This window comes from Mesocricetus auratus, unplaced genomic scaffold (assembly GCF_017639785.1).
Source record: "Mesocricetus auratus isolate SY011 unplaced genomic scaffold, BCM_Maur_2.0 Super-Scaffold_100013, whole genome shotgun sequence".
NCBI lineage: Eukaryota > Metazoa > Chordata > Mammalia > Rodentia > Cricetidae > Mesocricetus > Mesocricetus auratus.
The window spans coordinates 43,708,183-43,735,596 of NW_024429196.1; the positions used below are offsets into that span (position 1 = coordinate 43,708,183).

General features: G+C 39.4%; 1 protein-coding gene across 4 annotated transcripts in view; it reads left to right on the forward strand.

Moving 5' to 3' along the window:
• Elmo1 (engulfment and cell motility 1) overlaps positions 1 to 27,414 on the forward strand; it is a 515,537-nt gene that overhangs the window by 165,342 nt on the left and 322,781 nt on the right. For all 4 annotated transcript variants that reach the window (XR_005880782.1, XM_040755636.1, XM_040755637.1 and 1 more), the window contains exons 8-10: positions 15,131 to 15,230; positions 21,774 to 21,925; positions 24,081 to 24,159. Coding sequence is in view for 3 of the 4 variants with exons in the window: in XM_040755636.1 (XP_040611570.1) it covers positions 15,131 to 15,230; positions 21,774 to 21,925; positions 24,081 to 24,159 (331 nt within the window). In the remaining variant the exon portion in view is untranslated. The remainder of the gene's footprint in view (positions 1 to 15,130; positions 15,231 to 21,773; positions 21,926 to 24,080; positions 24,160 to 27,414) is intronic.

The following is a 27,414-nucleotide window of genomic DNA, read 5'->3' on the forward strand; positions in this document are numbered from 1 at the left end:
GCCTTGATATTATATGTGTCTTCTCCAGGTAACTACAGATGCTGTGTGTTCATGAGTCTGATAGCCACATCATGTCTCTAGGATAGCATTTCACAGCAGTTTTCCCCATTTTTCTGGTCCTTACATTCCTTCTGGTTCCCTATTCAGCAACGTTCCCTGAACGTTGTTTTTTTTTTTTTGTTGTTGTTGTTGTTGTTTCAGTTTGGTGTGTGTGTGTGTGTGTGTGTGTGTGTGTGTGTGTGTGTGTGTGTGTGTGTGTACGCATGTGCATACATGCCTGTGTGCTTGTTGCACAAGCCAGGAGAGGGAGTCAAATGCCCTGGAGCTGTGTTTACAGATGGTTGTAAGCCACCAAATACAGATGTTGGGAACTGAATTTGGGTATTCCAAAGGACTCTGTTAAGCAAGTTTTCTGGCCCTGGGATGTCCCATTTAGGTATGAGCACTTAGTCTCTTATTTACACCATTGACTGCTTTCCTCTGCAAAATGAAGCATCTCCGACCAAGGTTCCAAGCAGCCTGGGTCTATGGACATCATAATAAGTATTTGGAAGGCAATTTGACAGCATGACCAAGTACCCTGATAACAGCAGCAACTTCTCCCAAAAGTACTATGATCTAGCCATGGACTTTTGCCCAGGATTATAGTACCATCATGAAATTCTCCCCTGTAGAGCAAGCATTAGATTCAACCAGAAGGCTCTCAGCTACACCATAACTGCAATGCCACTGTTGCGAGTAGTAGTAGATCTTGCCTGGTGGATTTGTATTGTTCCATTCATATTCCAGCAGCTTGCATAGCACCTTTTGGCTCTATGAAAGCTAGCCAGCAGGGAGAGGAATTGTTTTCTCTGTCTTACAGCCAAACTTGTGGTCTTATCATGTAGTTGTGGTGGTTAACCAAAGGAGAGTTCTGGAGTTTCCCTGAACAATAATTCACAGTGACATCCGATGGTTTGCACTCTGATTCTCATTTAATAACCCATGCTTTCCGGGAGTAGCACTATCCATCCATATAGGGTAATTCTGTTGGAACTGGTTTTAAAATTGTATTTCAATTAGTTTACTAACTAGTCTATTTCCATAAGACCTTTTCATAGATCCTTAGTTGTGGTTAACCCACCCATAATGTCCTCCTCTCCTTTATCTCCCCCCATCCCTGCTTAGTCCTTTATCCCTACTATTTCCCACTTCTTCTTTCATATCACGAGTATTCTACTATCTCTCCAATTAAAACTTCTCTATTGGAACTGGCAAGATGGGACAGCAGTTAAGAGTGCAAACACACACTGTTCTTCCAGAGATCCGAGGTTGGTTCCCAGTATCTATTATTGAGCAAGCTCACAATTGCCTGTACCTCTAGATCCAGGGCATGTAACACCTCTTCTGACACACACATGGTAGATGCACAGACATACACAGGTACACATTAGTAAATATAAATAAAAACTACTTTTTCAAAATTTCCATCATAAGTTAATTTAAAGAAATCTATTAATCAAGGTATATACATGCATTTCTAATAAACTTGCTAAAGCAGACTGAACACATTTCTGTGCTACCAAGATGTAAAAAGATAATTTCAGTTTGACACAGAAAGCTGAATACTGTCTCAAAATGTGCATACTTCCCCTACTCCTCAAAGACTGGGTTTCTCTGTGTAGCTCTGGAGGTCCTAGAACTTGCTTTGTAGACCAGGCTGGCCTCAAACTTAGAAATCTGCTTGCCTTTGCTTCCCTGAGTGCTGGATTAAAGGCATACATCACCACTGCCTGGCTTAACTTCAAATTTCAAGCCTCCAGAGCAGTTGTTCTCAACCTTCCTAATGCTGCAACCCTTTAACACAATTCTTCCCAGCCATAAGATTGTTTTTGTTGCGGCTTCATTACTGTAATTTTGCTATTGAGCGTTGCCTCGGTTCCTAAGACCATTGGAAATATGTGTTTTCCATTGGTCAGGACCCACAGGTTGAGAACCACTGCTCCAGATACAATATTGTTTGCCTAGTTATGTAGTATGAGTTCAGGCCAGTAATCTTTCCCCACTGCTCCCACAAAAGACGACTATTCGTTTGGATGTGTGTGTGTGTGTGTGTGTGTGTGTGTGTGTGTGTATTAAATTATAATAGGATGGAATGAGATAATGGGTAAAGTTTCTAAATTTTCGTTTCACACATATTTTTAATGCAGTAGAAGTACTTAGGTAAACAATAGAAACTGTCTTTTATGATATATCTTAAGCATGCCATCTCAGTGTTTAAACGAATTACCTTTAACCTACACTTACATCCACCACACATGGCTAGGATAATAAGCATCACTTCTGTGTAAAATCAGACAGTAGAGTGAGGACATAAACATACCTTCAGCCCAATTTGCCAAATTAGGGGAATTGGAGTTCTTTTTTTTTCCTTTTTTTCTTTTTTTTTTGGAATTGGAGTTCTTAACCAATGTGATTTCTTTAAACACTACCAGATAATTTGTTCTATTAAACTGCTGAACGACTTGATGTTGTTCCTTTGTCATTTATGGACAAAAATCTGTAACCAGGACCCTGGTTCTGCTATGACAGATTATTGTAACCAGACTAGCATAGATAATGATGAGAAAATCTAGATTAATTATTATAATAAAAGCATCTAGAAAGTTATGTTTGTTGATACCGAGGGAGAGCATGGAATCAATCCTAGAGGGAACATGTAGGATCCAGTGAGATATGTGTGTTTGCTTCAGTTTGTTGCAGAATACCTTCTTGGTCCAGTGCATGAGATAACAGTGGGCCTCATTGTTAACCAGTTATGAGTTTGGGGCCAACAGGCTGCTGGAATATTAAGGAAAATCTATGGGGGTATAGGGAAGTCCACATTGCAAGATACTACAGTTTCATATGAGAATCCATCACATATTATTGCAATGTAAATGCATGTGTGTAGAACCCACAGAAACCCTAGTTAGAAAAAGCTAACTGAAAGGATTGTTCAGAGATGTGAGCTGTCAGTTACTGCAGAATGGAGTTGAGTTAACCTACTAGAACAAAAGTCTGAATTAAAAAGGCTGAAAATCTAGTGCATCACTAGTTACTAGATAGAAGAAAAATATTAAGGATGAGCCAAAGAGGGAGAAAAGAATTCTTAGTAGAAAACTGAAACCAAGATGACCAGATATTAAAATTGGCAGGGAAAAATATTAGAACTTTTTTTGAAAATAGTACTACTAATAGCAGTAGTAGTAGCAGCAATAGTAGTAGTAGAAGAGAAGTAGTATTAGTCATTGGTGGTGGTGGTGGTGGTGGTGGTGGTGGTGTGTGTGTGTGTGATAGAGACAAGGAATGGGGCAAAGGGAAGGCAATGGTGGTCTAAATATGAACAAAAGTCAAAGGAAAGACATTGGAAAATGTCATAATAAAACTCATTACTTTTTCACAATAATAGAAATTAATAATAATGAAAATATATTTAAAAAATCAAATATTACTATAATAAGCAAACTGTTGGGAAATATTGACAAAGTAATAGAAAACATGGAACAGAATCAGATATCATTAATAAAGCTAAAATAATAGGGGCTGGAGAGATTACTCTGAGGTTAAGAGCACTGGCTTCTTTTCTAGAATTTGGGTTCAATTGCTAGCACCAGTAAGGCAGCTCACAGCCATCAGTAACTCCAGTTGCTGGGGATCTGTTGTCTTCTTCTGGCCTTCATGATCACTACATACACCTGGTACACAGGCATTGATGCAGGTTAGCAATTACATACATATAATAAAAAATTTAAAAATCTCAACAAGTTTTAAAGTGGTAAAAATGCTAAAAAATAAAATAGTTAAAATGAAAAATTCACCGTATGAAAATGTGACCTAGATTTGAAGTATATAATTATTCAGGCTGAAAAATAGAAAACTGAATAGTAAATACTTGGTCTATGAAGTAACAAAAATGACCTAAAGAATACCTTATTAGGGTCTTAAAAGGACTTTCAAGAGGAGAGAGAAGTAGGGGCCATAAAATATTTGTAGATAATTATGGAAAAAATAAGAATTCATAAAGATACATAAATCCATAGAGTTAAGAAATTCATAAAACCCACAAAAGATGAATACAAAGGAAATTATACCTGATAATATGTAATTTCTGAAATCCAGGTTAAAATTAAAACCTCTAGGGCAGTCTGGGAACCTGCTACATGCAGTAATTAAAAATAAGAGTGAAGGAGTTTGTACTAGAAATAATGAAGACCAGAAGGCAGCATGTTAAGAAAAAAATTAAAAAAAAACCTATCACCAGAATTTTTTATTTGCTAGAACTGTTCCTATAAATGACAGTGAACTGAATAATCTTTTAGTTTCTAGAGGGGAGATTAACCCAGATGTATTATATGAAATTGTCAAAGCACTAACTAAAACGACAGCTTATTGTCAGCATACTTACAGTACATGAGATAAACAGCAAGCTCTTCAAACTGAGGAGACCTGGTAGCCTATAGAAATTGGGCTCTATGGGAAAGTATGAAGCACAATGGGAACTGCTAAGTGCATAGCTATATGAAGATATAATAAAATTTACATTTTTGTTTGATGACATGTAACTATATAAATTGAAATTAAAATGCTATTTTATTGTAGGTTTTATGGCCTATACAGATTTAAAATGTATATGACATTAGGAGCACAACAGATGGGGTGATAGAAAAGTATACTCTAACAAGCTTCCTTTTTATAATCTTCCCTGTAATAGGCCTAACTGTGTTACTAGTTGACTTTGTAATCTATAAAATCACATAAGTTGTGTAGCTCAAAATCCAATGAAAAAAATTAAATTGAGCTACTAGACAATTAGAATAATTAAAAAGCAAGGTGAGAAAATTGAAACAACATAAAATATAGCTGGGACAGATAGGAACCAATTACAAATTTATATTTTAATCTTAACATTACAGTAAATGTAAACAGACTATACACTTTATTTAAAAGGCTAGGGTTGTCAGAGAAAATAAAAGTGGATGACCCCATATATAGACTGTTTATAAAATATAAGAGGGGAACATACAAATTTGATATTGAAATGAAAATACATATCTTACACATGCTAATAATAATATATTGAGCAATTTTATTAGTATCAGGCACTATGAGAAAGAAAGGTAATACATTGTCAGGGAAAATGTATGATTAATGGTAAAAATAAGTCATCAGAAAAACATAAAAAATGTATGAATCTATCATAAGTTGCATAATACATGAAGCAAAAACTGTTAGAAGTAAATAAACCTATCTTACTAGTTGAGGATTTTAAGACCATCGCCTCCTAATGGATAGGAAAACTAGGTAGAACCAATAATATAAAGATACTGTAATTAACATTATTGAGTCTTGTTTATGGAATGTCATGCTTATCAACAGAAGGATACATGTCCAAGGATATGTGATTATAACAGATCAGATGCCAGTCATAATGATATTAAGAATTTTTAGGTAGGTGGAATCATGTGGATTATATTTTTCATCTCAAGGACATTTAAGAGAAGTCATTAATAAATAACTGAAAATATGCAGGTGGTTGGTAATTAGAAATTAGAAAACATGATTATTTATCTAAGAGTTGGGGAACATTAACTTTATTGAAAATGCAAAATAATACTAAGTGATGATACCAAAATTTCTGTGTGTAGACAAAGAAAGTCGTTAGAGGGAAGTGTATACTCTTAAATTTTTATGTTGAACAAAAAAGGTTAAGAAAAATCAGGGATAACACAGAGTAGGAGGATTAAATGGGAAAGGTTGTGAAAGTATGGGAGAGGAGGGAACATGGTAGGAAAAACTAAAACTAAAGGTCTTTTGAAAAGCTGCATGGAAATCTACTACTGTAGCAGCCCCCTAAGATAAATACCGTATGAAAGGTATTAAATGGAGTCATGACATATTGAGGGTGAGGAGGCATAATGGTCTAACTAGACTTCTTATGGCACCAAATAAAACCTCTAATGATTGGAATGGGTTACAGCTTGTTGAGTTGTTGATCAAAGGGGTCCCATAGACACTTCCAAACACTACAGTCTGTTGCCAAGATATTTGTTACTCTCTGTAATCTTTTCGGAAAGGCCCTATTACTGAAGAAAATGCTTTTTTATGTCATTAAATATGGAGAAATCAAACTGGTGCCCAGGTAGAAGCTTCACCCTTACTGACTAGTGCTCATGCTGCCAGAAATTATTTTGTAGGCTGCTAGGGGAGAAATGCAATCACGCAGACATAAACCCTGAAACCTCTAACAGCTACCTGCCTGCAAGATACACCGGTGCAATAGTGACACAAATGTCACTTTTTAAAATTAGATTTAAGGCCCACTCCATGAGATGGAACCCATGTCTGCCATTGCTAAAGTGACTAAGAACCCGAGACTTGATAAATCAGGCTTAGGGAAAACTTATTCTTTGCCTAAGGCAGTGGCTCTCAGCCTTTCTAATGCTGTAACCCTTTAATAAGGTTACAGGTGGTTGGTGACCCTCAACCATAAAATTACTTTCATTGCTACTTCATAACTTTAATTTTGCTACTGTTATGAATTGTAATGTAAATATGTGTTTCCTGATAGTCTTAGGCAACTGGTTATTCAACCCGAAAGGGGTCATGACCCACAAGCTGAAAACCACTTTGTTAAGGGAACATAGCAATAAAACGATTCCTAGTGATATGTTGCTTTACCCATCAGTAAGTATATTGGTTAACCTTCATCAGAGGTTTTTCTTCTTGTAGTCAATGGGAATTAATACACAAATCCATAACTAGACAATGTGTAGAGAATGAGAGACTTAAGAGCACTTAGTCTTAAATGAGATGTCTTTAACAAACCCCTTCCTTCAGGGCTTAGGGGTCTATGCCAGAGGTGGTGGATGATTCCAAAGAAACAGCATCTTCCAGATACAACAGGGCTGATGTGCATATGAACTTACAGAGACTGCAGCAGCATGCACAAGAAAAGCATAGAATTCCAGCACTGATAAGAGAGACCGAAAGTCCCATTTCTAACTAAGAGATTATTTACAATTGAATTGCTACCTGATGGAAAAGGAAAAATCTGCTTTCTCTAGTGAAGTGTAATTGAATCTGTCAACCACATTCCAAGGCAGGCTCCTTGACTAGGAAGTAGGCCAACAGAAGATGGACAGCATGTATTTTTTGGGGGTGGTGCTGGTGGTGTTTGTCTTACTAGTTTTGTTTTTTGTATTTTTGATTTTTGGTTTTGTTTTGCTTTTGAGAACCTGGGGGGAGTTGAGGTAAGGCAAAAAATTTGATTAAAATACATTGTATGAAAAATGTAAATAAAAGGGCATATAAATTTATACTTGGGGTACCAGCAAACATCTGAACTTATTAAGTAGATAATAAAAATAGCAGTGGATGAAAAAAGAAAGAGACAAACCATTAAGAAATTTTAGGTAAATAATTATTTGGAGGTCTTTATGAGAGTATGAGAGTAAGACCACCACAGTGGTGGACAATAGGAGTAGCATAGAGTCTGTCACTGAAGAGCCTGCTGCTGATTTTAAAAGCAAAATGAAGACATACTGTGAATGTTTCTCTGCTAGTAAATTTTAAGTTTTAGATAAAACGCACCAAGTCCTTATGAAATAGAAGTCACTGTGTGTACCTGCCATGGAAATACATGGCTTTGATCTCCTTTCAAGAATAACTTGCCGCTCAGTCATGAGGAGTTCAGTCACTGGACAGCTTTTAGCTACAGTACATTCTAAATGCATGCCAGCTTTAGGTCCAGGCTGTCATCTCCCGGCAGCCTCTAGTCATTGAGCAGGGGGAAAATACTAGGGCCTACCTCTTTCTGCCCGTTGTGGGACTCTTTCAACAACCTATTTTATTCTGCAGTTTCTTATCACTTACCTGTTCTAGGGTTTTCCATTAATTGATAGTTAGGTATTTATCTACTTCCTCTCCCAGATGTCTAATCTACATTATGTTCTGCAAACTTTCCATACCCAATCCTACCTTACACCTCATAATTTTCTTTAATTGTGTGAGTGTCTGCATGTGTATGGGGTGTGCGTACTCACGTGTGTATGTACGTGGGATTCAGAGGGAAACCTTGGATACCATCCTCAGAAAAATGTCCACTTTCTTCAAAACAAAGTCTCTAATTGGCCTGAAGCTCAACAATTATGCTAGACTGTCTGGTTAATGAACCCAGGGACCCCATGCATCTACTAGGAGCATCAAATCCAGGTCCTTTTGGTTGCAAGATCAGCATTTTACTGACTGAGCCACCGCAAGCCCAGGTCTTCCCCTTTGTCTTTCACATACATAACCTAGTTTTCCAATAAGCTCCTCAGTCTCCTAACTCTGTCCCAGCCTCTGCTTCTTAGAGAAATATAACCTATACATTATACTGACTTCTTCATGTTTTCCCATGTAATTGAGAAAATTATTTAAAAAAAACTGTTGATGTTAAAAATTATCACATGGGCAAATTCCATCATATGATTGTGGAAGAATTACAAATGTATAACAAATAGAGAGGAACAATTTACAGCAATTTTATGTGGAGTATATATATATATGTATATATATATATCATTCTAATACCCACATCTGACTATGGCAATATAGGAACTAAGAATTATAGGCCAGTTTTCCAGTGAACAGAGAGGCACAGAAGATCCCAGCAAGGTACTACCATAGAACCAAGAAATACATAGAAGACTAATACATATTGACTGATGCCAGTCTTAAGTCAAGGTTGTTATCTCCCAGCAGCCCTTAGTCACTGAATATGGTGAAAAGACACATTTAATTTCTATTTTCAGTTCGATTGAATTGAGAGCTACCTAGGCAATAAATAAACTATGTGTTTGTGTGTGTGTGTGTATATGTGTGTGTGTGTGTGTGTGTGTGTGTGTGTAACATCATTTCCAAAGAGAAGTATTGGTGGTGTGGGAGGGGTCATATTTTAATAGGCTGAGAACCCAATAATATAGAAAGGAAGCTGCTAGTGTAGTTATTCATTTTCTCTAATCCCTCTTTCTACACACACACACACATACACACACACGTATGCACGCACGCATGCACACACACACACACACTTCTCTGTTTTTTGCCATGCTGAAGTAAACAACCTTTGATGATGACTGACATGTGTAAAACTGTGAGCCAGTGTAACAATGTAATTCTCCCTCCTGTAGATTGCTTCAGCATATATTTCTCATAGCAACAAAAAGTCTTAACACATTGACCAATGTGATTTATACAAGAAACAGCTTAACATTTGACAATCAGTGTTCAGATTTTAACAAAACTCATGAGAGATCGGATAAAATCACTTTTTATGGTGAAAAAGACCATAAACACAATATTCATTCATATTAAAAGTCTTCAACAGAAAGAACTACATCAACTTAAAGACTATCTATTAAAATAAATACCATCAAACTAATGGTGGAAAGTCTGATGTTTTCTTATCTGGAAGATTAGCTAAAAGGCAAATACATTTTCTTTCTGTACTTCTAATTGGCAGAATTCTGTATGAGTTCTTTCTCTTTTTGAAACCCAAGAAAGAAGTTAAAAGGCACAGTATCAGAAAGACGTGAAACTATATGCATAGAAGACCCAATTATGTAGAAAATTCCAACAAAGCTACAGAGAACCTGGCAGGTGTGATAATGACATCTATCAAGGTCTTGATATATAATATTCCTGTATAAAATATTGTGTATTTTCGTGTTTTCAGCAAACAAATAGGAATGATATTAAATTATTCCTTTTATAGAGTGTCAAAATGAGAACAGAGAAAATTCTTATGAATAAATTCAACCTCAACATGCATTATCTGTTCAGTGAAAAATAAAATCATTGCTAAGTGACATTACAGACCTAAATAAATGGGAAGAGATCATATTATGGATTGAGAAACAATATTGAAGATACTAATTCTCCACAAATCTTAGTTTAATGTTATGTAAATCATTGAAAAAAAAAGAGAACCTGTGAGATGGCTCACTGGGTAAGGGAACTTAACTGAGTTCAGTCCCTGCAGTTGTGGTGAAAGGGAAGAACTAGCTCTTGCAAGTTGTCCTTTGACTTCCATATGTGCTACGACATGTGTATGCACCCACACAGGCATCCCACACAGGCACTCGCACACACACACAAACACACACACACACACACCAACAGACCAAACCAAAAAAACCAACCCCAAAACTACATACACAAAAAATAATGTTAAAAATTAAAAATAAAACAAAATAAACGAGACAATTCTAAAATTTAAGTGGCTTGAACAGCAAAATTAGTCAACAACAAAACCAGAGGGTTGCATAGGTGTCCATAAGATCCACTGTAAGACTGGTTATCAGGACCACTTGATATTGACATAAGGGAGACAGGTAGTCCAATAGAAATATAATCAATTTGAATGTTCAGGAAAGAAGTCGTGAGCATGCCTACTGATATAAATGAAACTGATTCTGGAGGATAAGCAGATTGTCTAATTGGGGATTAAATATCTACAACTTCCATTGTAGGTAGGTGAATGTTCCCCATATTTGATAGAAAGTACATGGGAAGCCTGAACAGTGGAGGAACTTTTCATAGCTAAGGATCCATTTGCTATTGTTTTTGAAAAGCTTTAAAAGTTTCCTTTATTTTCATCATTTCTCTGGTTCTGTATTGGGCACACCATCCTATGAAAACATTTGGAAGGCCTTAACTTGTACAAAATTAGCAGCTTAAGTTTACATGCTTGTTTTTAGATTGGCTAGGTTTTGCTGGAATGAGGATTCTATCTACAAGTTGATGAGAAACATTTATTTAACTCATTCCAGCACACATGGTGTGTCAGCTGTGAGAGTGGCTGTCACCCAGCACGTGCAGTGTGTGGCAGTCAGTACTGCAAGATCTTTAGCCTAGCACACATACACACAGGTACAGACACAACATAACACACACACACACACACACACACACACTAAATAAAAAATGTTCTGGGATGTGTCATGTGGTTTCCTTACGTTTTATAATACTTTTACGGCTTGATCCTCCACTCAGCATTGATTTCTAAGAGTAGACCCTGGGCTTTCGTCTTTCCTCTGTGGAGTCCGAGTCACTCCTGCAGGAATGGAAGTAAATATTGACATCAGCGTTCAGTAAAAACTGCTGTCTCACTTCATTCAAAAGAGCTATTTTAATTTAAAATAGAATAAAAATTTAGCATTGTAGCTGATGTTTTGAATTTTAATTGTGAAGAAATCTTCTTGGAAACATACTAAGCACCTTAGCAACTTAGTCATAATGAATTATACATTCTTTTGGAATATATGTATAACTGTATACTATAACATGCATTGTGTACATGTGTGTTGTATGTTGTACTGTATAACAACATATCACAATACTATGTTAATGTTTAATGTGTTAGGAGGAGGTTGCATTATATGATTCTATCAGTTACTCATTTAGCTGTTGTTTTAGTGAATGGGCCAATTCCAACCCAAGAGTATATCTTGATAGTCATGTTATGAGACACAGATTTTCTGTTACTTGTCAGTGATTAGCGTTGGTGATGACTGACAGTTGCCGAGCTTGCTATCTGAAGCCTGGGAATTTCTGCTCTGGCTGCTTAATAGCTATCCAGATTGAAGTCTCAGACAACTCAGTTTGGAGACTGAGAAACCAACACAGTTCTCTCCATCTGTCTTCTTTTCCTAGGCCCTTGAAGCCTGTTAGAGGAATCTGTAGACAGAGTTCATAAACATTTTAAGGAAGAATGATTATCTCCCTAAGGCCATTTAGATTGGGAATACAGCTGGGGAGCTGAGTCATTTTGCTTTAGAATCCTTTAGAAGGGATATAAATGATTTATCTGTTGTTTTTAAGGGACCTAATAAAGACAGATGCCGAGCCCAAGGCCATGGGTGCTCCTCGGCTCAGGTAGCTGACTGGGAAGGAAGGGTTGAGCTTGCAGTGGATGCTTTCCTGGGCCACTTGTTATTTGTGTTTACTCTCTTATTGATGTCACCATGGCAGGCATTTTGGTGCTAAGCTGGCATCATTCTATGAGGGGTATGGCAGACCATTTTTGTGTCTGTGTAAGCCAATGCCAGACTGTTTTACTCTTTGTATACTTCTGCATAATACATACAATGCATAATACTTCTGCATAATACATACAATGTTTTCACAGCAATACTGATATCTACCCAGTCTAGTAATAAATATTACTAATTGAATGTGTTACCTGCCTCTTATTTCCTGAGGCATTGTCTCTTATAGAGGGTGATAATGGATTTTTCTCATGATTCATTTTATAGGGCTACTTTTCCAGCTTTATTTAACCTTCCTTGATTTTTTTGGAGGCCTGTTTTCTACTCATTCTAATTTTATTGCTCTTTCCAATAGTGCATTTTTTGGTATGGAGGTTCCTTTTAAGTCACGATCCTCTGATGCCACCTAGGGGGCACCTGAGAGATTGGGGATACTTGTGTGTTTCCTGCTTCTAAGAACAGACCACGTTTTACACAGTGGGGTGTGCAGTGTTTGAAACCCTGAGCTTCAATTGCTTTTTAAATGCTACCTGTGTGTGGTGACATTAGTCAGCCCTCACCTGCTGCTTACTATTCTGCGTGCCGTTTGAAGGGTAGGCACATTAGCTGGATTCTTTTTCCTAAATAACCTCTGTGGTAGAACCACCTTCACCATGTTGACTCCCTCCTCACTTCTAATAAATGAAGAAACTGAAGCCAGGATGGTGAAGTAACTTGTACGTAGAGCTGGAATCCAAACCTTTGCCATGTGACTTGAGGCCACCTAACTGATTTCTTTTTCGTGAGTCTCTTCCTCTCTGGTCTCTGTACTATTGTCCTGTGAGAGTCACTTCCTTTTTGATGGATTCCTTTCAGTATGATGACTTGCAAGATGGAAGTTGTTTCTTAAAGCTGAACTGAGGAGAACAGCAGCAGGGAGGGGTGTGGAGAAGAGACTGGAAATGAGCTGCAAACCTCTTCCTTACTGAATTAGTTGAAAATAGGCAACTTCAACCTAAATTTGTTATGAGACTTTCAGATGGAGAAATAATATGAAGTGTCATTCTGTAGATATAAGGTCTGAACAACCAATTAAAAACCAAGTGGAAATTCACATTACTATATAATATAGAATAGAGTTCATGCTTGGCATTCTGTGATGGTCTCTTTGGTGAGGTAGGTAGCTCATCATTGCAGGAATATGGAATTGAGCTCAACCTCCTTCTCATACGAGAAAGAGGATGAGGCCAGGACTTCACTGCCTTCTTCAGGAGCATACCCCACAGTGATGTAAGGAGAGCACACTAAGCCCCATCTCTCCAGGTTCCACTAGTTCCCAATAGTGACCAGGAGGGAAAAACCTTAAACACATTGGCCTTTGGGGTATGTTGTTTCAAACGACAGCACCTCCTAATCCCTGATTGAGAAGACAGTGCCTACAGTGCTGAGTCAGTAAGTCCATTATGTGGAATCATTATATCCATAGATGTGGAGGTCTCTGTGACTATAAGGGCTAGCAGAGCAGTGATCTGTGACGAGAATGTAGTTTGGTTCAGTGTGACTCAGTGACAAGTGATGGTTCCACCTTCGAGAGTCTTATTTTAGGCATATTTAATTATAGCACAATTTGGTGAAAAATTTTCCTCGTGACAATTCAACCCCATGCGTATAATAAAACTTAAGACATGACTACATTGACAAGCTTTGTAAATTATATGTGACATCTCCCATAAAGATGGGCTCTGTAGAATGACTACATGTAACATATTCCATAAATATGGGTTCTGTAAACTGACAAGGGTCTGGAGCTTTCCCCTAGTATTAATCTGTGAATACAAGAACCTCCATGCCTCCCACATGTAGACATTCCTTAAAACCCAATGACTAAAGATAAAATCCTAGTGTTTACTTACATGCACATTTGCATTTGTGCATGCATGTAAGAATATAGAGCAATATTTCCCAATCTTCCTAATGCTTTGACTCTAGTGACCCTCAGCCATAAAATTTTGCTGCCACTTCATAACTATAATTTTGTTTATTTTATGAATCCTATTATAAATATCTGATATGTGACTCCAAAGAGGTCATGAGAATCAGGTTGAGAACCAGTGATATATAGCACACAAATCCTGTTGTAAGATTCCATTTGACTTATTGTATTTGTGTGTTTGTGTTCCTGTGAGTATAAGAACCCATGGAGGCCAAAAGAAGGCTTTGGATCCCCAGGAACTGAAGTTACACTACAGGTGGTTGTGAGCCACCCAACATGGGTGCTGGGAACTGAGCGCTGGCCATTTTCAAGGGCAGCAGGAGTGCTTAGTCCCTGAGCCATCTTTTTATTGCCTTTAAATCCTGTCTTAAGGGCTAATGTCACAGGGAGCCACCAGAGATGACCACTCAGTATTTTTCCCAGTACTTAGGTATTTGGACCTACATGAAGCCCTGGCCATTTAGACCCAGAGGATTTTAAAGGCAAAAACCACATCTATTTATCTTGCTCAGCAGCTGCTGGGGTGAGGGGGTTGCACAAGCGAGCATTTTAATAGAAGCTAATTTAAGCTGCTATCTTGAGGGGAGTGCTGTGTGCAAGCAAGCAACAAGAATATAAGATGCAGGAACCTTTGCATTGTCTTGGCCTGTCATATTAGTATTCTTAATATAATTAGTATTTTTAAAATTTTTCTTCTTGATTCCTGTGGTCCATAAAATTCCTCTTTTACTTCATGTGTCATTTGCTGAGAAGTTGGTTAAGCTGTCCCTCCTGGAAGGTCATACCCTTCACACTTAGTAAAGTGCTCTGTATGCATCTTGGGGTTATATGGCAACTATCCAGCTTCCCAGTGGAGTAATCAGAGGGGTCAGGTGAACTGCCCGGTGGGACACAGCAGCTTTCCAAGTTGTGGCCCATGTGAGGCAGTTCTTGAATCTACTCGATCATTTTGAGGTTCTGCCCATTCCCCTAACTTGTATGTGAGTGTTCCTGATAGTATTCTTATCCCTCCAGTCTTTGAACATTTGACTTTCCTAAACCTTCTCACGCCTCATCTTTCCTGGTGCTCAGCTTTGTGTCTGTGACTCTGATGCCCCTTGTTTTGCAGCTTTGGAGATATGTTGTCCTTCACTTTGACGGCCTTTGTGGAGCTCATGGACCATGGCATCGTGTCATGGGATACATTCTCAGTGGCGTTCATAAAAAAGGTAATGTAGTCTGTGCTTTCCTAAGCTCAATGCTGTTCCCTGCCCCCCCCACACAATTCTTTGCATTGTGGGTACTTTGTTATTGCTTCCTTTAGTTCTTTATGTTGAAAGATGGCCTGATTTTGGTAGTATTATATAGGTGGGGAACAGGGCCCACAAATGCTGTATGAAAATTGTATTTTGGTCACCACAGAGATCAGAAATGATAGTTTGTGAGAACCTAGAGTTAAGGAGAAATCAAAGTTCTCTGTTCCAATTTACGTAATACAACCATAGATCTTAAGACCTAAGCACAAGAGAGATAGGGCTAACTGTGAATGGCCTTTTGAAATCTTCACGTCCACTTTCAGTGACACACCCCCTAATCCTTTTCAGGCAGTTCATCAACTGGGGACTAGGCATGCAAATATATAAGCCTATGGGGACCATATTTATTCAAACCATCACATGTGCTTATGGGCTAATGTTACTGGTTTTCCATTTTATGTTACTCCTTGGGAGATACTTTAAACTAAAGGCAGAGAGAGACATAGTGTCTGGAACAGGGTGTTAGCATTTGAAGCCCTGCAGGTCCCATGTCTGCAGGTCATTTCATGTTGATTTAAGGTAAGAGCTAACTGGAAGCTAAGGTACTCCTTGACATGCTTCTAAATCTTTCTTTTTCTATGTCTGTGAACTCAGAGGTTAGGTAAGTAAAAGAATCACAGCATTGTCCATTGGCTGAATTGCTAAAAAGAAACTATTAAAGGTGATAAAGTCAAAGCATGCTCATGGGTTACAGTGTTCAGCTGCTGTTGGCAGGGGCTGTGGGCAATACTTTATGAGAATTGAATGAATTTCATTGTCTTGTATTTCTAGAATAAGTTCTAGAGAAACAACTCTACACATGAAGGAACACTCACTGGCACTAACTTCCTGGGTTCTCATTGTAGTTATCGTCACTATCATCATGGTTGTCTCCTCCTCCTTTTCCTTTTCTTCCTGCTCCTCATCTCCCTCCTCCTCCTCCTCCTCCTCCCCTCCCTCCTCGTTCTCCTTCTCTTCCCCCTCCTCCTCCTCAGTCTTCTTCCTTCTTTTTCTTTTGTGCAGCTAGGCCTAGCTTCTCTTGATGAGTGAGGACAGTAGCTTGGAGGTCAGCAGGCATCATGTGGAAGGAGAATGTCCTCAGGGGCTTGGGCCACAGTTCTTTCTCCTTAGCTATATCTGTATTCCCCACAGTCACAGAGCCAATGAGTGGCTGCCTGTCTGGCACTGTCCACTGTGTCTCCCTCTGTGGCCTTCCCTGCAGAGTTCAGGGATTCTTGCGTGCATACGATCTACCTCCACAGCCAGAGAGGCACTTATTTTTAAAAGAAAATCTTAGAGGATGAAAATTGAAGGAAAAGTTGAAGGAACATAGTGAAACTTGATTTAAATATATTTTCAAGTAAAATGCTCCTTGTCAGGAGTAAGTGCCAACAGAGTTTTTTTTTTTTTATGATATGAGTTAAGTGTTCAGAGACAACAGAAGTAATTTAGTTTTTTAACTACCCAGAGAAGTATTTATTTTAAAAGAAAATTAGAAGTTGAAAAATAGAAGGAACATACTGAAACTTGATTTAAATATATTTTCAAGTAAAATGCTTCTTGTCAGGAGTAAGTAATAATAAAGTTCTGTTTCTTAAATGAAATGAGTTGAGTATTCAGAGACAACGGAAGTATTTTAGTTTTCTAACCAACTAAGATGGTTTCAATTCACTTTAAATTAAATTTAAAATCACATTTAAACTAATGATGTGAAAGCTAATTATCTTGGCATTTTAAATCAAAACTGAAATATCTTTAGCAGCAGTATATTTCATATATTCTTGTTCTAATTTCCATTGTGCTGTTACTTAGATAAGAGAATTTGAAAAACAGCAGAAAATTACTTATGCTGTGTAAAATTAACTCTTTGTTCATTAGCTGGGTCAAACTCAGCATTCTGAGCACCTGGATTTGTGTGCAGGAACCTTTTCTAAATAGAGCTTTAATTGGGTAACCCCAGCTAGGAAATGCACAAAGCTGCATGGGTCCTGTGGTTTAAGGTGGCTTCTAATGCGGAATTCATACCAGGTTGCAGAAGCTGCTTTGCCCTGCCAGCCTGTGCCTCTTTTTCCTATGACTTTGTGTTTGTCAGGGTGACTCTAGGTTCTAGTTTACAAACTGGCTGCAGCAGATCACGTCTTACAATGCCTTGGCACTTACCTCTCCATACTGACATTTATAATGCAGCTGCTTTGTAAAGACCTGGTATTTAGAGAAAGGAAAGAATAGGACATTCTTTGTCAGGAATCAGTTTCCTCCAGGCCAAGCTTTGCTTGGGAGGGAAAGCCTCATACACAGGCTCCAAGGACCTGGCTTACCCTACAGATATTTTCCATGGTAAGGCAACACTCAGGCATTTGTCTTCTTTGACCCCATGAGTTTTGCTTTTTGGAACCTGGAGAGATTTATGAGCATCTGCAGATTTGACAGTGCAGCTTCATGATGACAGTTGATGGCTTTTTAAAGTTTGGATAGCATTCAAGAAATTTGAGACCTAAAAAATATTTTTGCTGCTGTTGCTTTACATTACAGTTGATGTCCCTTAGATTCTCTCTTCCCCTCCTCTGCCCCTCCCCCTCTCCCTCTTCCTCTCTATTGGGGTAGGGGGGTGATTACATGCATGTGGGTGTTGTGGGGATGTCAGAGGTCATCTTTGAGTGTTGTTCCTCTGGAGCCATCCATCTTGGTTCTTTTGACTGGGACCTGAAGCTTGCCAATCAGACTAGGCCAGCAAGCCTCAGGGCTCCAGCTGTTTCCCTCTCCCGTGTGCTGGAACTGCAGGTCCACACTACTGCACTTGACTTTTCACATGGGCCCTGGGGATCAAACATAGGTCCTTATGCTTGCAAGACAAGCATTCACCAGTGAAGCTATTGCTCCGGCCCTGCCCCTTAGCATTTGAAAAGTTACCCAAACATTCCTCTTACTTACTGATTTGCCTAAGTGAGTGGCTTGAAGACAGCTGAATGTATATGTATTACTAACTCTTCTAGTGTTACCATCTTCTGGATACAGACTTGCTTTCACCAGTCTGTGCTGTACCTGGATGAGCTGGCTCACCTGCTTTGGTGAAGGCTCAGTGAAGTGTGGGGAGAAGCTGAAAGATACAGGGAGATGTGTTAGTCTTGTGATGGGGGAAGCGCTCTAGAATTTAACCAGGTGATCTGTAATCTTCATCGCTAGTCTTTCACCTGTGATTTACAAACTAGACAGAGGATGTTTATATTTTCACTATTGAGGTGTTTATCTCCATTTTCCTGGAGGAAGACAGTCATTACACTTGCTTAGATCACTCTCTACTCAAAGTAGTGAGGCATTTTAAAGTCTGGTTACAACCACCAGTAGATAACAACAAAAGGAAGTTGTCAGTTTTAAAGCACAATTGATACTTCCATCAGCATATGTAATCTGGGAAACTGGGCACGTACTTTCCACCAGGCCTGTTCCCAACTCAGGTTTTATGTAAAATGCTCATGAGGTGAAATGTTTTAGGGTTGCAGAAATGGTTGATACTCTGTGTCAAAGGAGAGGTGATTTGATAGAAAAGAATTATTAAGAACATTTCTATGAACGTGAACAATTAGTTCACGGATGAGAAATGTGAAGATGTGGCACCTGAAAATGAAGTATGGGTGAAAACGCTAGTGCCTTTACAAAAGCAAAGATCACGGTGATTGCCTGCACTCAGTGCCCCGTTGTGAGGAGAGAATTAATGTTCTGTGAAGAACTTAAAACCTATTTTAAGAAGGTATACTTCATCTTAGAAAACATTTGAGAGCACTAATTGAGTATTTTGAGGAAGAAATTATTGTGAGAATATTTATGGAAGTAAGTGATCCACGTAATGAAAAACTTGACAGGGGCTAGAGAGTTGGCTGAGCAGTACCACGCTGCTGCTCACACCATCTGTAACCCCAATTCCAAGAGGTCTGACTCTTTCTGGCCTCTGTGGGCACCAGGTACACAAGCAGTGCATAGACTCACTTGCAGGCAAACCACCCATATATATAAAAAGAAAACTAAAAGGTAAAAGAAGCTTGAGCATTGGGAGTCAGGCATGGTGGTTCATGATTATAACTCCAGCTCTCACACCAGCATTTGAGAGGCTAGGGTAAGGTGATTACTGTAAGTTTAAAGTTATCTTGGACTACAAAGTGAATCATGGAAGCCCTGAGCTACATAGCAAGACTTTGTCTCAATGGAGAGAAAGTGGTAGGTAGGGTTTAAGGAAGTCATGGGAGAAGGGGGAAGAAATTTAAGTACAGGGAAACTGAGCGTTGTGCTTTGGGTACAGTGGATCAGTGTTGTGTGTATACATGAAAACTTGTCAAAGGGAAATGTGGTCACAGGGATGGAGCATAGGGAACTGGAATATTAATCAGAAATGATTATGGAAACTTGGAAAGTGTGATAGTTGATGAGAGGGAGGAACTCAGGAGATAATGCCATTGTTGCATTGGCATTTAATGTTAGGCTGCTGTTGCAATATCCAGAGCATATGACCTTTTGAGTTCCAAGAATAAACTATGTGCTTTATAGTACATGGCCTTTTGTCTCTCCCTACTGGATCATAAGGAGCCTAGAGTTAAAACTAGGTTGAGTCCTGCTCATTTGTATAGTTCTGCAGGACTTAGCAAATCTGTTGTAATGGGATCTAGTAACAAATAAGTAAACACTGAAGGAATGGAAAAAGGAGATGGAAGGCTGCGGATGGAAGGATTTGACAGTATCAGCAGCAGGTGGCAGACATCCTGGATCCTAAGGCACATCTGAACAAAGGGATGCAAGAAGGAATGAAAGAGTTGGTGGGAAGAGAATACGAAGAGTTGCCTGTCATCTCTCTTTATGAGTTTTTAAATACCAGCCTGAAGAATTACACTGGGATAATAACAAGTAATGGAGGTGGAGGGAGAGTAAGAGGACTTACACTGTTCAGAAGGGACCTAACAGGCATTCGGTCATGAAAACTTTGAGGGCAGTTGGACTTTTCATCAGTAAACAGTGGATTTAAAGAAAGAGAGGTGGTGTTCACATGGTGGATTTTGTAGATCAGAACAGATGTGAGAATTGAGGCAAGAGCTTGCCAGGGGCAATAAACACATTGGAGTGAGAGGAGCTGAGATGGTCTTTTAAGGATCTTAAAATCCCCACACACTTCCTGAGTTCATGCTATAAAAACAGTTTGTGGAGTGTAAAACCTCCTGTCGCCGAACTGCTTCCTTACTTCCCATTGCCACAAGGATTTGACGTGAGAGTCAGTGAATGCCACATTCCTGCCTTCACCACTGGCTCTTAGGTGGAGACCATGGCATGGTAGCTGGAAACTGCCAGGGCACATTTGTATTTTATCAAGTTCGGGGTGGAGGGAGAGTGGTATGTGGCATACCACAAAGGAGAAACTGGTGTTGACAGAGGGAGCTGAGTATTTACCCATCATAGAACCAAGCCAGGCAGCTTTTAAGTCAGGCAGCTTTTAAGCCATCCTTGTGTTGATGACTCTTTAGTATGAGCTGTCAACAGACAGCAATAACCTTTAATGAGATCTCTAAAATAAAACATTTATGGTGCCCATGTGTTAGGATTGCTATGAGCCGTTATTCTAACCCTGTGTTTTATTTCCATCTTATATGGTGATTTATTGAATTTAGGTTTTTGCTGATTGACTTCTTAGAGAATATGTTTTACATATTAAACTATTATTCTAGCAATTCTAACTTAAATGACTTCTGTTTGTTATATCTATCAGGGAAGAGAAGAACTTACCTTAGCCACAGGAAATTGAAACAGGGAATATCTATTTTTTTTAAATCTAGGAATAGTTAGAAGAGTGGGCAGGTGTAGAACATTGCCTTGCAATGATATTGACAAGTATGATATATGTGAGCCCCTTAAGAACATAATAGGGCCAGGCGTTGGTGGTGCACGCCTTTAATCCCAGCACTCGGGAGGCAGAGGCAGACGGATCTCTGTGCGTTTGAGGCCAGCCTGGTCTACAGAGCTAGTTCCAGGACAACCTCCAAAGCAATACAGAGAAACCCTGTCTTGAAAAACCAAAAAAAAAAAAAAGAACATAATAGGAACATAGTAAGAACATAAAAGTCATGGGTCTAGATTTTGTAGATGAATGAGCAGTTTAGGATTTTGGAAGGAGTGGCCATTGGCAATGTTGACATTGCTGTTTTAGAAAGGAGGCCTCACTCTGAGTCTGCTCCCAAGTGTAGGAACTCCAAATAGTAACCCTGAGAAAGGTCCTTGTAGAGGCTCAGTTACTGATGGGTCATAAATGAGTAACTGTTTTGTGGTGGTCATGAACAGTGCTGACTCCACGTTATCTCTTGTTCCTTTGCAGTATGTTACATCCTCCATGCCTTGTTCTTTACTGAGCTCCCTGTTTACTGTATTTGCTCCCAATTTACCTTTTTGTTTGGCTCACCATCCATGCATGAGCAGTCATTTGTGTCCTAATTTTGTTTTCAGATAGCAAGCTTTGTGAACAAGTCCGCCATAGACATCTCAATTCTGCAGAGGTCCTTGGCCATTTTGGAGTCAATGGTTCTCAACAGCCATGATCTCTACCAAAAGGTAGCACAGGAGATCACCATTGGCCAACTCATTCCTCATCTTCAGGGGTAAGCATGCTAGGCACTCTGGTGCCATGTTTCTGGAAAGCAGTCACTATGATGGCCTGGAAAACACTGTGTATTGGTTTAGTTACAGGTATAAAAAGTTTTGATTTGGTACCAAACCAGGTGTTATTCTTATCTGTCATCACACTGAAATGACACAGTGACCCCATGCTCCATAAATCCAGTCCTCAGTGCCTAGACCATAGGACACATTCAGCTTTGGTAAATTTTGGTAGACACTGAGTGAGTTTTCCTTCTTGTAAGGCGTAACAAGACCATTTCTTCTTTAGGTTCTCAACAGAGTCTGTCTTACCTATATAATTTTTTCTGTGGTACAGTGAATATTTTCATAATTACTTTGTCATTTTAAGAAGGGAATTTTTAGACTTAACTTTTAAAATTCTTCAAGAATGCCATACAATGTGTTTTGACTATTGCTTTCCCCTAGCTCCTCCTAAATTGTCTCCCCTGCTACCCATCCCATTTGATTCTCTGTTTCTCTGAGCCCAGATATACTTTTCTTTTCCCTTTATTATCCTTTTCTCCTTCCTGGCTCTTGTCATTGCTCCAAACTATGTATTGAAACCCATACATGAGAAAGAGCATGTGGCATTTGTCTTCTAGAATCTGGGTCACCATAGCTAGGCATATTTAAAGGGAGGTTTCTTTTATCAGTAAGATGATGAATGAATAAAACACATGCATCTTCTTTCCTAAAACCCTAATTAGGACATGAAGTTAGACAGCTACCCTCAAACACTATGATCTTTGGGGCTTCCCCTGTTTTTCAACTCCTTGGTAAACTAGAAGGGCGCCTCTGATGAAAACGTGGAGGGGAACTCTGGTATAGGATGTGACTTGTTATATTTAAATATTGGTGGCTGCTGATGACAAGAAACATTGTGAGTTAGCTCACATAAGAAGGGAGTTTGTTAGAAGGTTATGAGCATGCCTTGTAGAGTCCAGAAATGATTTAAAAGGTTTTTAGGGAAGACTTTGACTGGCATCAAGGTGACCCGGCTCCCAATGACTCTCACCTCTGTTATCTCAGGTCACATTTGCTTCTTTAAAATTTTTTTTTTGCATTTGCTTATTCTTAAGAATAAATTTGATTGAACTATGTGAGATGGTGGTCTAGGAGTAGTGGAAGGGTTAATCCAGCAGTTCTCAATACACTGAAGATGTTGGCTCATGTTTATAGTATAAACTGTGAAAGTACATTAGATATTAATTCACTAGGAGGTAGGGAGAGGAGCAGAATTTAAAATTTAAGTCAGGGAAGCTGTGGACTTTGGACTCAATGACTGAGCTCACTCTCTAGAAGGATTATTTTGTATGCAGCCTTACTTAAAAGGACACTGGTTTTGCTGTCTCTGAATGTGAGCAATGTTGGCTTCACTGTCTGAATTTTTATTTGTGAATCTCAGAGCCACAAATGTTTATTTGCAGTGTGCTTTACTAAAAAAAATGAGAGCCTGTTGTTCACCAAGTGCCATGCTAAGGATGGAGGTGCAGTGCCTAATTCTGTCAACTGTATAGTAACCCTAGGAAATAGCTTCTTCCCTGAGTGTAGCTCTGAGGCCCTTGGTTTCTTCCTTGAGCCCTTATTTCCTGTTGCCACTTGACTCCCCTCAGAAACTTGCTTCCTTTGGAATTTCTGCTCTCTTCCCAGTAAAGAGCAAAATTTTAAAACAAAAATGCCAACGCTTACTGCTATTACAGTGCTTTGTTTGCCAACAAGTTTATAGGATATATAACATTGCCATGGGAACAAAGCTGTTTCCTTTTAGATAAGCCTGAGACTGTTGAGACATCTACAGCTGCTCTCTCACATGCATCACAGGAATTAAACAGAAAATCACACACACACACACACACACACACACTATCTGGGTACTTGCTTTTAATTCAGATAGAGAAGAGAGAGTTAGCTAATCTGGGTGATTTCTTTTGATTAACTAGTGGAATAGTAATTGTCCATCTCGTCTGTCCAGCCCGGGCATGCTGGGAATACATTACCAGTGCTACTTGCATTTTCTGGGCCCTGCCTGTGTCATTCTTGGAAGCACTGTTGTGTTTGCATGTGATACTGAGCCTTCCCATGGGCTCACTCAGGACTAGCCTCTGCTGACTTCCTGTATTTTTTCGGTCTTTCCAGGACTGACCAAGAAATCCAGACTTACACTATTGCTGTAATCAATGCGCTTTTCCTGAAGGCACCTGATGAGAGGAGGCAGGTGAGTCACAGTTCTCTTGTCCTGAGACTGGTCAGGATTAGGGCTAGGAACTCTCCTTGCAGAGAAATTTCTTCCCCTGTGGGCGCTGTTTGTTGCTGGGCTCTACAAAACAGCCATGCTTTGCAGGTCAGTGTGATCCAGTGTATAGGTTGGGAGTGTGAAGGGGAGAAGTGGTGTGATCCAGTGCATAGGCTGGGAGTGTGAAGAGGGAGAAGCGGTGTGATCCAGTGTATAGGCTGGGAGTGTGCAGGGGGAGAAGCGGTGTGATCCAGTGCATGGACAGGGAGTGTGGAGAGGGAGAAGCGGTGTGATCCAGTGCATGGGCTGGGAGTGTGGAGAGGGAGAAGCGGTGTGATCCAGTGCATAGACTGGGAGCGTGAAGAGGGAGAAGCGGTGTGATCCAGTGCATGGACAGGGAGTGTGGAGAGGGAGAAGCGGTGTGAACCAGTGCATGGACAGGGAGTGTGGAGAGGGAGAAGCGGTGTGATCCAGTGCATGGACTGGGAGTGTGCAGGGGGAGAAACTTTGCTCCTGTGGTAGTCAGATGTGGAAGGCCCTGAAATCTGTCATTGTCATTGGATGTTCACTGGGGTCCCAATTTGTTCAAGTAGTGGGGAAAGGGGCAGGCGAGAATGAGAAGGGGCTCCTAGATTGCTCACTGGTTGAGATTACCACTTTCAAATGTCAGGGAGCTCTTTGCTTGGTGATGTGCCTCTGTCGGCTTGTGAATGTGACTGGGAGACTGTTAAAAAGAGCAACACCTTAAATACACCCATATTAAACTAACCATTTGATGGTTTTCTTGGTTTATTGTTTTTGTTTTTGTTATTTTTCTTTAAATGGAAGAAAGGAGCATTGCTGAGGTGGATTTGGAGAAAGTGGCATTTTCCTGTCTCAGAATCTAACTCAGACTTTAAAGTGCGTTTCTGTTTTCTGTCTCTAGTAAGGGCATTGAGAGCTGCATAGCGCTGCCAGTGCCTTGTTTCAGGAAGATAGAAAGGCAACCTGCTCCTGAGTTTATTTTATTTTATTTTATTTTTTGTTTGCAAGTTTTAAATGTTAGCTAATAAATGTGATAGATTCTGGCTTGACTTCCATTTAGCATTGTCAGTTCACTCCGGATGCTTCTACTGCACAGTGACTTGTGCCATTTTCTGCACAAATCAAATTCACTTTAAAAGTGCCTGCTGTCTCCACTGCTGCTGGAGTAACTGGTACCCAGGTTGGCTTTTTAAGGCAAGCTTGGCAGGTCAGAGTGGATTGTGGGTGGGTCTATGAACTCCCCGGGAGCCTGGGAAGGTACGCCACAGTTGACAACATGCATTAGAGGAACATGGTCTCTTCAGTGTACAATCAAGGACTTCTGGCACATGGTTCCTGAGTTGGAGTGTCGGGGTTATAGACTTGCATTCTGGTCTGAACTCTTAGAAGCTTATGGAAATTTTAAGTCAGGGTAAATGAAAGTGAAAGTGTATGGCAGTGCAAGGGCCATCTGGTTTTCCTTGGATCTTTGGAGTTGCACTTGAATAAGGTGCACATACCTTGTGTCCCTCTGTATCTTATACTGAATACCACTGCCACCTTATTGAATTGAATTCTCTGACCTTGGTCAAATAGGAAATCTGATATCAATTAGTTCTGATTTTAGGCCATCTATAATAACAGAAATATGATAGAAATAAAAACAAATTATGTTTGGATTCTGTGAATCATTTTTTGAAATTATTCAAATGGGAATCACACATTTTTACTAACGTTGTTAAGATAGTAACAAACCATCACAAAATATAGATTAATAATCTTAAATCATTTAATAAACCAATCTAACTAACAAGACAATCCAGCAGAAATTTACAGACTAGTATTTGAAATAAGGTATGTGCTTTCTTATGGAAAGTTAATGTTGACTCTATATGCCATTGAATTTAAGACTTGCTCATCAGAACAGAGGTAGTTTTACAGCTTTTTTTGTTTGTTTGTTTGTTTTTGTTTTTACGAGACAGGGTTTCTCTGTATTGTTTTGGAGGCTATCGGTCCAGCCCAGCCTCGAACTCACAGAGATCCGCCTGCCTCTGTTTCCAGAGTGCTGGGATTAAAGGCGTGTGCCACCACTGCCCAGCTAGTTTTACGGCTTTTAAATTTAAAATATATGAGGAAGTAGGAGATCAAATCCTGAAGATCAAGATCCAAGTTCATGATGGCCTACTTTTAAATGCTCAGTGGAGGCCTGTAAAATGGAAATTACACTAACTACTTACCTGGGCTTCTGTAGATTGTATCAACAGCTTAGGGTGTACACCATTATCTGGACTTGACCTTAGACATAAAATAGCATTTGAGTTGGTCTAAATTGATACTTGTATTGTTTCGAGCATAACGTTCACATTAAGGGAAAAGCATAATATTTCCATTTTACCATAAGGAAACCAAGGTTCTATGGGAGTAAAGAACCTGACCAGGTCACCACAGTGGTGAGAACCAGAGCTGGAAGCCCAACCCTTGCTTTTAATTGCAAAGAATTTTACTGAATGCCAGCCAATCAGGCATTTCCCACAGTAAAGACTTCCCAGAAGTAATGAGGAAGTGAGGTCCACTTTCTCACTCCAATTAGATTAAAATATTACCTAAGTGTTTGTGTTTACAGAACATTCCCTTAAAAAATAGATGATTAAGCCTGGGGCTTAATACTGCTGAATACTTGGCCTTTCATGAGTCTCCTTGCTTGGTGGCCAGACATAGTCATAGCGCTCCATTACCAGGATTTTATTATTTATCTAAAAGTGTGAAATGAATGTGGGATGATTAAGCTTCGGTGTCTTCCCTTGGGGTAGTGGTTGTGCTGTCCCTCCCCTTGGGGAATCCTTTCTTGCTGCCCAGATGAAGGGTATTTGTGCTTTGCTTTTGTGGGGAAGGTATTGCTGCTCTGTGTGTTGAGAATACATCTTCCAATTTTATCTACAAATGCTTAATGGTTTTATAAGAATTATTTGAAAATGTCTTTTAGTTAGCATATTCAGGAAAGAGAAATTGAAAATGAAGGTTAAAAGAGTCCTTCATTGGGTTCCTAGGCCGGACCCCTGCAGTTTTCACTGCCCAGGCACACTTGGGCCACTATTTCCTCTTCATTCTGCATACGTTTCTTTCTCTTGTGCATTTTCCCACCAAAGCTGCCCATACCGTGTGCATGATTTTTGTTTACAAAACTACTTTAAAAACTAGCGAAGATATTTGTGGCCACCTTCCCATATCAGTATA